Source organism: Heterodontus francisci, chromosome 5 (assembly GCF_036365525.1).
Source record: "Heterodontus francisci isolate sHetFra1 chromosome 5, sHetFra1.hap1, whole genome shotgun sequence".
In the NCBI taxonomy this organism is placed as follows: domain Eukaryota; kingdom Metazoa; phylum Chordata; class Chondrichthyes; order Heterodontiformes; family Heterodontidae; genus Heterodontus; species Heterodontus francisci.
In genome coordinates, this window is record NC_090375.1 from 119,266,989 (window position 1) to 119,279,212 (window position 12,224).

Here is a 12,224-nt window from a genome sequence, read left to right on the forward strand (position 1 = left end):
GGCCTCAGCCCAACAAAAAATTCCGGCCTATGTTACCCCCTCAGTCTGAGGCTTAGCCTGAGTCTGTCTCTCTGATTCTGAGTCTGAGACTGTCTCTGAGTCTCAGTGTATCACGTTGTCTCATGCTCCAGTTAAACTATTTGAGTAGTGGAAGGTGCACTCTAGGTCATAGGTAATGCAAGGTCGACATATGGGTGTGACTGTTGATACTGAACCCAAAATATATCTAGTACAAAAGCCAAAAAACGTGAGTCGGACACATCATAGTTCATTATAGAGTCAAAGACATCATGTTGTATCTTTCTGGTGCTAAGGTCACATTCTAAATTGAATGCCTAATCAAATTTTAAGTTACATTTTGAATGGGTGTGGCATATACAAAGTTAGTTTAAATTAATATGAAGGAGGTTTTATGCTTACCTTTGAACAACATGCAATGACATGATAAATTGAGGCTCATTGGTATTTGGAGTGCGCATAAGCCTGCTCCTGGTTTGTGCAGCAACCATGGTGCCATCAGATAACGAAAACCGATACACAGGACTCAGAGCCTGGCCTTGCCTCAATACTACAATTCAGAGAAGTTGAGGGGAAAAAAGTAAGTGGCACATAATTTGTCCTAAATGCTCCAAATATCAGATATACTATTTTGATAAAAATCTCTTCTCACAGAAGTGCTGACTTACACTGGGATACCATTTCATAGATGATGGTAGCCCGTTGGTATCTCACTCAAATGACCCTTGTTTGAGAGTGTCAACAGATTAAGACCAACCTCACAAGTACTTTCCGGCAGCTGCCACTAGACCGGAGACAGGAATTTCTCCTCTCTAGTTTGGGGATCATCTAGGCAAACTGTTGCTGTCCTGATGAAGGATCACTGACCTGAAACGTTAACTCTGCTTCTCTCTCCGCAGATGCTGCCACACCTGAGTATTTCCAGCATTTCTTGTTTTTATTTCAGATTTCCAGCATCTGCAGTATTTTGCTTTTATTTTGTAGCTGTCCCACCACTACCTTGGATTAGAGCAGCTAATTCACCATTAATCAGGGATCAAATATGGGACTTTTTTTTTAGACTACTATGTCTATAAATATTCACAAACTCAGTCTCACGTTGAAAGGTTAAGCTATAAATTACATTTTGATAAAAAAATGTAAGATATCGGTACAACTATACAGCAGTCACAACGATTCTCCAAACAATTTCCAGAAATTATATTTAAATAAAACATGCTTCTTGGCTCTCCTAATGGCTCAGTGAGTTTATAGAACGAATAATACAAGCCTAGGAGACTCCAGGTTCGATTTCTAGCCGATGCTCATTAAGGTAATCTCAAAAAAAGAAAAACTTGCATTTATATAAAACCCTTTCATGACCACCCAACTTCTCAAAGCGCTTCAGTCAATTAAGTACTTTTGAAATGTAGTCACAATTGTAATGTAGGAAACACGGCAGCCAATTTGCACACAGCATACTCTCAGGAACAGAAATGTGATAATGACCAGATATGTTTGTGATGTTGATTGCAGGGCTACGAGGAAAAGGGAGGGGAGACGGACTAGGTGAGTGAACTTGCAGAGAGCCGCACGGACACAACAGGACAAATAGCCTCCTTCTGTGCTGGAAACCATTCTATGGTTCTGTAAATACTGGCCAGGACAATAATGCCATGGAATCTTTTAATCCACCTGAAGGGGCAGACAGGACCTCTGTTTTAACATCTCAGTTGAAAGACAGTGCCTCCAACATTGCAGCACTGGGGTGTCAGCCTCGATTGTGTACTCCAGTCCTGGAGTGAGACTTGAACACACAACCTTCTGACTGAGAGGCGAGGTACGACCAACTGAGCCACGACTGACACAGAATGACAGCGAGAATGGCAATAATTTGCCTGTGCCAAGAGATAGGGGGTGGGGCAGGAGCATACCCATTGCAACACCCCCCACCGTCAAATAAAAGAAGAACAGTACAGCACAGGAACAGGCCATTCACCCCTCCAAGCCTGCGCCGATCTTGATGCCTGCCTAAACTAAAACCTTCTGCACTTCCGGGGACCGTATCCCTCTATTCCCATCCTATTAGTGTATTTGTCAAGATGCGTCTTAAACGTCGCTATCGTATCTGCTTCCACCACCTCCCCTGGCAGCAAGTTCCAGGCACTCACCACCCTCTGTGTAAAGAACTTGCCTCGCACATCCCCTCTAAACCTTGCCCCTCACACCTTAAACCTATGTCCCCTAGTAACTGACTCTTCCACCTTGGGAAAAAGCTTCTGACTATCCACTCTGTCCATGCCGCTCATAACTTTGTAAACCTCTATCATGTCACCCCTCCACCTCCGTCGTTCCAGTGAAAACAATCCGAGTTTATTCAACCTCTCCTCATAGCTAATGCCCTCCAGACCAGGCAACATCCTGGTAAACCTCTTCTGTACCCTCTCCAAAGCCTCCACGTCCTTCTGGTAGTGTGGCGACCAGAATTGCACGCAATATTCTAAGTGTGGCCTAACTAAAGTTCTGTACAGCTGCAGCATGACTTGCCAATTTTTATACTCTATGCCCCGACCGATGAAGGCAAGCATGCCGTATGCCTTCTTGACTACCTTATCCAACTGCGTTGCCACTTTCAGTGACCTGTGGACCTGTATGCCCAGATCTCTCTGCCTGTCAATACTCCTAAGGGTTCTGCCATTTACTGTATACTTCCCACCTGCATTAGACCTTCCAAAATGCATTACTTCACATTTGTCCGGATTAAACTCCATCTGCCATTTCTCCGCCCAAGTCTCCAACCGATCTATGTCCTGCTGTATCCTCTGACAATCCTCATCACTATCCGCAACTCCACCAACCTTTGTGTCGTCCGCAAACTTACTCATCAGACCAGCTACATTTTCCTCCAAATCATTTATATATACTACAAACAGCAAAGGTCCCAGCACTGGTCCCTGCGGAACACCACTAGTCACATCCCTCCATTCAGAAAAGCACCCTTCCACTGTTACCCTCTGTCTTCTATGACCGAGCCAGTTCTGTATCCATCTTGCCAGCTCACCTCTGATCCTGTGTGACTTCACCTTTTGTACCAGTCTGCCATGAGGGACCTTGTCAAAGGCTTTACTGAAGTCCATATAGATAACATCCACTGCCCTTCCTTCATCAATCATCTTTGTCACTTCCTCAAAAAACTGAATCAAATTAGTGAGACACGACCTCCCCTTCACAAAACCATGCTGCCTCTCACGAATAAGTTTGTTTGTTTCCAAATGGGAGTAAATCCTGTTCCGAAGAATCCTCTCTAATAATTTCCCTACCACTGACGTAAGGCTCACCAGACTATAATTTCCTGATTATAGCCTCCAACATTTGCAGTGAAGGCTCACCCAGCAAAGCTTTCAGGTGAAGAGGGTAGGGTAAAAACGGGCAAAATTAGTCTTGCATATATCATTTTACAAAGTACTGTATCTAGGAAAGAGAAAACAGAAAATGCTGGAAATACACAGCAAATCCTCCAACAAATGAAAATGAAACCACAGATCAACATTTCGGATGTAGATGTCTCATCAGAAAGGTTCTAGCGAAAGGTTCTGGCAAAAGGCTCAGTGTTCGTCTGTGGTTTTTGCTCTTCAACCATTGATCTCCACTCAAGCCCTCTCTGAACTCATCTTGTCCACGAGACTCACCTGCTTTCTAGGTCCTATTCCCACTAAACTGCTGGCCACCAAACTTCCCCTCCTGACCTCATGTTAGCCGATACTGTAAATGGTTCTCTGTCTTCAGGTGTTGTCCCTCTCTGGTTGAAATCTGCCATCACCCTTCTCCTTGAGCCCACCATTCTTGCAAACCACTGCCCCATTTCCAACCACCCTTTCCTCTCCTAAGTCCTTAAATATGTTGTCACCTCCCAAATCCATTCCCATCTTTCCCAGAACTCCATGTTTGAATCCATCCAATCAGGTTTCCACCCTGCCACAGTGGAGCATGGCGACCCAACCCGAACCAGACGGGACCCGACGTGTCGGGTTCGGGTCGGGTCGCTCTTCCGGGTTCGGCATTCGGGCTTGGGTCGGGTCGGACACATTATTACCACCTCCGGTAAGTGGCTCCAATGTTAATGTACTTTTTGGACTTGAAAGGTTGTTTAGTTACAGTTTTTTTAAGCTCGTGCAGATAAGTAACAAAGTGAAAAACGGAAGCTAGGTTAACTGATGGTCGGGTCGGGTCAGGCGCGGGAAAAAATGAAAGGATTTGGGCCGGGTCGGGCTGGGGTCGGATGTGGTTCTGTCAGGCTCAGGTCGGGTTTCATCTACAGACCCGAGCCGGCATTTATGCCACAGTACCGAAACAGCTCTCAGCAAAGTCACAAATGACATCCTATGTGACTGACGAAGACAAACTATCCCTCCTTGTCCTTCTCACCCTGTCTGCAGCTTTTGGCATGGCTGACCACACCAGCTTCCTCCAACGCCTCTCCACTGTCATCCAGCTGGGTGAGACTGCTCTCACCTGGTTCCATTTTTATCTAAATGATCATAGCCAGAGAATCACTTACAATGACTTCTCTTCCTGCTCCCGCACCATTACCTCTGCTGTCCCAAAAGGATCTATCCTTGGTCACTACCTATTTCTCATCTACATGCTGCCCCCTGGCATCATCATCTGAAAGCACAGCATTAATTTTCACAAGTACACTGATGACACCCGGCTCTACCTCACTACCCCCACTGTTGCTAAACTATCAGACTGCTTATCTGACATCCAGTACTGAAAGAGCAAAATTTTCCTCCAATTAAATACTGGAAGACTGAAGCCATTATTCTCAGTTCCCACTCCAAACTGTTCTCAAGCTACTGACTCCATTCCTCTCCCTGGCAACATTCTGAGATTAAACCAGTCTGTTCACAACAATGGTATTACATCTGACCCCAAGATGAGCTTCTGATCTCATACGTGCCATCACTAAGACTGCCTATTACCAGTTCCGTAACATTGCTGACTTCATCCCTGTCTCAGCTCATCTGCTGCTGAAACACTTAATCATGCCTTCGTTATCTCTAGACTTGACTATTCCAATGCACTCCTGGCTGGTCTCCTACATTCTACTGTCTGGAAACAGGAGTTCATCCAAAACGCTGCTGCCCATGTCTTAAGTCACACCAAGTCCCGTTTCCCTATCATCCCTGTGCTCGCTGACCTACACTGGTTCCCAGTCAAGCAATGCATTGATTTAAAAATTCTTATCCTGGTTTTAAAATTCCTCCATGGCCTCACCCCTCCCTATCTCTGTAATCTCCTCCAGCCCCACAACGCTCCTGGATATCTGTGCTCCTCTAATTCTGGCGTCTCGTGCATCCCCGATTTTAATCACTCCATCATCAGTGGCCGCGCCTTCAGTTGCCTAGTTTCTATGCTCTGGAATTCTCTTCCTACACCTCTCCACCTCGCGTTCCTCCTTTAAGACACTCCTTAAAACCTGCCTCTTAGTCCAAGCTTTTGATTGTCTGACCTAATATTTCCTTATGTGGCTCAGTGTCATATTTTGTTTTATAATGTTCCTGAGAACGTTTTATTATGTTAAAGGCACTGTGTAAATACAAGTTGTTGTTGTTGGATCTGCTGTGCATTTCTAGCGTTTTCTGCTTTCATTTCAAATTTGGAGATTTAACTTTATTTTTATTTGCATTACACACTTATTTCGTTTTGTATAGCCTTGTATCTAGAAACGTCCTCACCTTCATGATGATGCCTCTTAGCGAATGCAATCTCTTTGTCATTTTGCAGGTGAAATCTTTGAATACACCTTCGCACTAAGTCTTCCCAGCCTGGTTTCATCGATGCGCGTAATGCGTTTATATCTAGAGATATTAGTTTGCCTAGTTTTTTTTCGGTAAGCGGTTGGGGGGGGGGGGGAAAGAGACATGGGGGAGGAAAAGAAATCTCATTTGTCAAATCTTCAATAAGAGCAAAATCTCAAATTAAAAATGTAGTTGTGTTGTTTTACCTGTCAAATCGTGTCTTGTAGTAAAACTTTCAGTATTAGCAAATTGTGGCCTTTCCTTTACAGGAACTCTCCTTGCTACACAGATCAAACAGGACTGCAAATCTGAAAGAAGAAAAATATTTCATTTAAAAATCAAAACTTTGTAATGTGATAGATCACACACATACAATTAACAGTACACAGAAACTATATTGTAACCAATTCAACTTCTCCTATAGCAATTACTAGTTTGAGATATACACATCACCCAAGTTCCAACATATCCCTCACTCGGTCAATGTTATATACTGTGTTCAGCTTAGTCCCTTGGCATAGTCTTATTCTTCAAAGCAGATGCTCTGCATGATTCAATGAACAGATATTTCTGGCATTGGATGAAATACATTCTGGAACCAGCAATGAAAATTATCATAAATGCCTCTCATCTTAGTTCATAGACATCAATAGTGGTAGACAAAATTCTGTCATCTTTGCCAGGTTTTACAAAAATTGAAGAGAAGTTATTGGTGAAATGATAGCCATAGATGCTTTTTTTGGAGGATAGTATTTGAAATAATCAGCTTTCAATTTCTGGGGCCATTTGCAAAAAAAAAAAAGAGCTATTGGAAAACAAATTAAGCACTTCATATAAGTTGCAGCTGTGACAGGTCTACAAATTTATTAGGCAGACTTGCAGTTAAGAAATTCTTGGCTAAAAGCGAGGGATGCAAGCATTGGGGAATGGAACTTCTCATTTCAGGCACCTCTGGATTCAGTATAGCACAGCCAGATGCGAAGTAAAACTCCCCCACCCCCCGACTTTGGCCAAACATAGTTCAGCCATGACTTCAGAAGATCACCCTAATTGCACCACCAATTTGACATTGTTTTCCATTTCCTATATTCGCCATCCTGTGGTTTGAGATGGTTAATTAATCTCAAATTAGAAGCAATTCTGTACTATGCATTGGGAATAGATTGAGGCTCCCTAAACTCACCTCAAATAGGACCTTCACAGCCAATAGACAGCGGACACCTTTATCCCAACGGTCAGCACTGGATTTGAACCCAGTACCCATAGGAGAAAGACTAGTGCCAGACTTCATTTATATAGCATCTCATCAGATCCAGAGGGATCCCAAAGTATTTCACATTCCACCCACGATGACACTGACACCTCTGTTGATCTTCCCTACAAACATCTTACCTCTTCGATGTATTCATCCTCCCCTAGTCCTGGATGGTCCCTCATCTCCACCTCTTCAATAACTTAACAGCCACTTGCGCGGCCTCAAATCAAAAGGCTGTAAATTTGAATCTACTTGGCATTTGACTGGCCTGACTGTCCAGCACCAGATCTAGGTGGACCAATTCAAGCTGCATTGTTTACTCCTCTCCTAGGATCAAACTGCTTATTAATCAAAGATCATGGACAGTGTCTTTTCCACTATGACTATTTTGCATCCAAAATCAAAATCATTGCATAGTTGTCATTGCTTCCACCTCCCATGCCTGTTCCTCAACTTGTCCTCACCCTTCTATGAAGCCTATTACCTGATCTTCACCCATTCCAAACTTGTCAAATTTTGCTCAGCCCTATGCTTGCTGAAATCATTAACCGGTCTCTATCCTCCAGCGTAGTCTCTATTTTCATCAAGAACCCCCATCCAGGAAACCTAGCTATTCCTCTTCATTCTCCACCTCATGCCTGATTGCCAACCTTTTCATACACTCCAAAATCCTGGAACTCACCATTACTTTGGAACTGTACTCTCACCCCTTCTTATTCAAGTCCTTCCAATCTGGTTTCTGCCTTGCCCACAGCACGAAGACTACACTGATCAAAGTCATAAATTACATCCTGTTTGACTGCAACCATGGTGCTTCATGTCATCTCATTCTCCTCTACCCTTCTGCTGCCTGCAAACCACTAACATCTTTCCTCTTCAGTCCACCTCTGACACTGCTCTCTCCAGGTTCCACTGATACCTGTAGGAAAAAAGCCACCTCTTGGAGACATCATCTAGAAGCACGGGGTGAGCTTCCATATGTATGTAGACTACACTTGGCTGTACCAATACCATCAACCCAAAGGCCATTGATGATATCAAACAAGTCTGTTAGATGGCAAGACGTTGAGTCAAAAGTCTCTTGTTTAATGCTGTCAAAACAGGACACACTCTTTTTGGTTCCTGCCTTGACTTAAAACCCTAATTCCTGCTACCACCACCTCAAGGTTTCAATTCTCTATCTTCTAGTCAACCTCCTTTCTACAACCCTTCACAAGCTTCAACTCATTTATGCAACCCAAGCCCTCATTAGCCCTCCCATCACCCATCATTTCTAAGCTCCAGTGGTTCCTATGCGCCACACCACCACTCCCCCCCCCCCCCCCCCCTCCTCCTCCCCAACAGCCTAGTTTTTGGCCTAGTTGTCAAATTCCTGTATATCCCCATCCCCCCCCCACTACTCCAACTGCAGGCCTCTTATTATTTTTCACTTCTTCACCCTGCTTTTGACGGTCCCTCATTTAGCCGGTACAGCCCTACTGTCTCTATTCAGTTCTCTCCACCCTCCCTGCTTTAACAAAAACTCCCTAAAATACTTTGTTTCCATTGTGTCTTTCATTCCCAACCTACACTTTATTTTTAAACTCTCTCCTCCTGTTGTGCAGTCTTCAATGTAAAGCACTTTGAGATGTGTCCCTACCCAAGGAGTACTGAAGATTGCCAATTGTTGTCTATTAGTACTTCAAGAGCAGCATAACTCTACTGTTCACTAAGTATCCATTAATCTATATGCCCATTGTTATATTATTTTAAGCCACTGCAAATGAAAATAATGATTAAACCTGATAATTGAAATGGATTGTTGAAATCTTTACATTTTATGGGTGGTATATATATAGTGATACACAAGGTATCACAATTGTGTGAGACAGGCTGAATGGGCCAGAGGGTCTTTAACTGTTGGTCATTGCTCATATGTTTGTATTAACTGTCACTATCATATTTTAAGTAACTCAAATTTGAAGTTTCTTCATTGTAGATAAACATATTTTAATGTATTAATGCGTTAAGCATTTTAAATATAGCTTCATTAGATAATAAGCTATATTTGAAGTAATCTGAACTTAAAAACTGAAAACAACCAATCTGCCAGGATTCCTTCTCTTTACAGACACTGATAGACGTGCTTTGTATTTTAGACGTCTGTGCATCTTAGTTGGCATTATTTTTTATGAATGTAATGTTATATCCAAGTTTTTTTGCAGTATTTGTGGTACGGAAGGTTTTTTAATGCATTAAAATCAAATTATGATTGATTAGTATGATAATGAATATCCACACCATGTTATAAAGATCAGAAATAAAATTAAGTCAATTGATATTTTAATTTAAATTGAAAACTACTGATTAAAAATTGGACAGGATTTACACCCGTTACTCTGCTGACCTCCCAACACCAACCCACTTAATTGTCCGCCCAGGCAAAGCAAAAATATGAAAATTTTATAAAAAAAGTTCTGAAATGTAGAATATGACTTATATACATCACAAAATGTTGGCAAACTAATCGACGAGAGAAAATTTTGGTAATTACAAGTTTCTTCCAGAGCAGGGAAACTGACACCAGGCCACCATAAATGTATGTTGTGATTCAGCCATTAGGTGGCATGCAAGTTTAATTTTCTTTCCCTTTCTGCAGGGAAACACCCTATTGCCTTCCATTTGGCAGCACATACTTGCCATGCAAGGAGGATATGTGCATATCGTGGCCTACAACTCCACACTAGCATGGGAGGCAATATGTGTGATCTACAGTTATGAAAATTATACATTTTTTAATGCATTACCAGTTAGGCGATTCTAACTCTGGCTGTGGGCTCCCATAATTCCAATGTGATTCCATGAAATCTTACCTTCACCCTCTTCTTTTATGGACTTTGGTTGAGATACAGCAAAACACTGCATAGTTTCATATTTCTGAGGTGCTTCCTGGTTATCATGTCCTTCCTCATCAGTCTCACCAGGTGGTTTAACCAACATACGACAGTTAAAAGTGTGGCTGTTTCGTCTTGGAGTCTCATTGGACCAAGGCACCCCATTTACTGGAAAATGTAATGTTTTACACAGTTCACTTTGAAATGGGAAAAACAAACTTGTAATACTGCAAAAAAGAGAAATGTAAAATCTATTTTGCTTAAATTGCATATACTGTTGAAATGTTTCACAGTATGCAACACTATTTACTCATTTTAGTGCAATATTTAATCTACTTTCCAGCATATGAATATGTACAACATTTCACGTGCAAGTTTCTTACTCCACATAGCATAACCAATCATAGCAATAAGCAATCTACTAGCATTATTGGAATATATTTAGCCATAGCCATATTGAATACACTCTATTTGATTATTTTATTCTGAGACACAACTGCTGGCCTAGTAATATGACCGAAGTGGAAACAATTATTTTGCATTTTTGATCCACCTTATTGGCTGCTGATGACCCAAACAACACTGGGATAGATAACTGGCAGAGAACACCAGCTGTCCACCCATTAGACCAGCCATATTGAGGCTTAGGCCTCATTAGGATAACCCTAGCAAGCTGCACACCCTGAACGGGCACATACTGTATTTTGCCAGTTGGTCAGTGGAGGAATGAGCTGGCAGGCAAGCTGAGTCAATTCACAGCAGTTCAGGTATTTTTGTGGAGCTCAGAGTAGCACTCCGGTGCTATAGGACCCCGATTGCCATATTAATAGGGCCTACCACTGCAAACCAGGTTGCCTATGGGAAGGCTCCTTACAAGATGGTGGCCAGCGCACCATTGTAAATGGAGCACCAAGTGATCCAATGCCATTTTTGGATGATTAACAGCCTATTGTTTTTACTTCGGAGTAAACTACTGGATACACTTCCTGGTATCAAAATAGATCCTTACCAAGAGACTTGGGCAAAAGATTTCTCACAAACTCTGCATGGTCACCAACATGTAGTATGCTGTATACACTGGAGTTTATAAGCTCTTCCTGGTTGTATTTCAGGTACTGCGTCACATTCTCAGATACAAACACTATGTGCCCTTCAAGATTGACCACAAAAAAGAATCCATCCAAGGCCTGTAAAGAATAAATATACAAAGTGAATACAATCTTTCATCACTAGTTAGTGCACTCTCCCAGCTGTAATCAGATGATACATCATTCTGCTAAAGTTCATTAGAAAATTAGAGGTTTGCTGACAAATATCAGTAGCACTTTCAGTTCCAAACTTCAAAATTATAACCATCACCAGCTGTTGCATATAAATTTTTGTTCTTAAAACACGTTTTGAGAGGAGCCCTCAAACTCTCTGTACTAACGCTTTGTCTTTCACCACACCATTAACATACTGTTTGCCTTTTGTTCCATGACCTTCTGCTCAGTTATTCTCTGTGACCTTGTCCTATCAACACCTTCTCTTTTGTCATCTCTTGCCCCACCCCTGCTTTACTTGCTTAAAATCTTTTACATTTCTAATATTTATCAGTTCTGAAGAAGGGTCATTGACCTGAAACGTTAACTCTGCTTCTCTCTCCACAGATGCTGCCAGACCTGCTGAATATTTCCAGCATTTCTTGTTTTTATCTCTCCATCACTGTTTTATGCCGGTGCACCTAACCAGAGGCTGATTGTTACACATTGAAAACATAATTTCATGACTAAAATGAGAGCCTTTTCACTCAGTACTTTTTCTTTTTTTTTAAATAAAGAAAATGGGCAATTAAAGGCAAAATGTCATTAATAACCTTGCATGGGAGTACAGGGAACCCAGAGGAGAACCGGTAGGGAACTCCTTATTGACTCAACTGGTTAAAGCAGTCAGTAGTTGATGCAGCCATACAGATCAGGAAGATGCTAGGGTCCATACACAGTCTGTACTGTGTTAGATGATCACAGCTGGAGCAATAGAACCATTACAATTAGGTTCAGTGTTCACAGTGCTGGGTTGGGTGGTGCAGGGTTGAGTGGGGAAGGCTGGGTCTCAACTTCAGAACATCAGTTAGTGACTCCCATTAGAAGTACACATATGGACAGGAAGCAGAGCTGGGATCAGCTGTGCTATCTTCTATTGGCAGATGCTCTGTTAATATAGTCTAGACTCCCATGTGAAGAATGGTCACTTGGGCAAGGAACTGAAGGGCACCCGGTGTCCACAGAGCCTTACCACAGCAAGAAATCAATGCTTTAA

The 12,224-nt window shown here is 42.3% G+C and overlaps 1 protein-coding gene across 15 annotated transcripts in view; it reads right to left on the reverse strand.

Moving 5' to 3' along the window:
* Nucleotides 1-12,224, reverse strand: part of ncoa2 (nuclear receptor coactivator 2) — a 305,628-nt gene that overhangs the window by 29,960 nt on the left and 263,444 nt on the right. For all 15 annotated transcript variants that reach the window (XM_068031992.1, XM_068031988.1, XM_068031990.1 and 12 more), the window contains 5 exons: nucleotides 10,936-11,113; nucleotides 9,906-10,094; nucleotides 6,005-6,106; nucleotides 5,736-5,876; nucleotides 421-568 (listed from right to left, as the gene is read on the reverse strand). In XM_068031992.1, coding sequence (XP_067888093.1) covers nucleotides 421-568; nucleotides 5,736-5,876; nucleotides 6,005-6,106; nucleotides 9,906-10,094; nucleotides 10,936-11,113 — 758 coding nt within the window. The remainder of the gene's footprint in view (nucleotides 1-420; nucleotides 569-5,735; nucleotides 5,877-6,004; nucleotides 6,107-9,905; nucleotides 10,095-10,935; nucleotides 11,114-12,224) is intronic.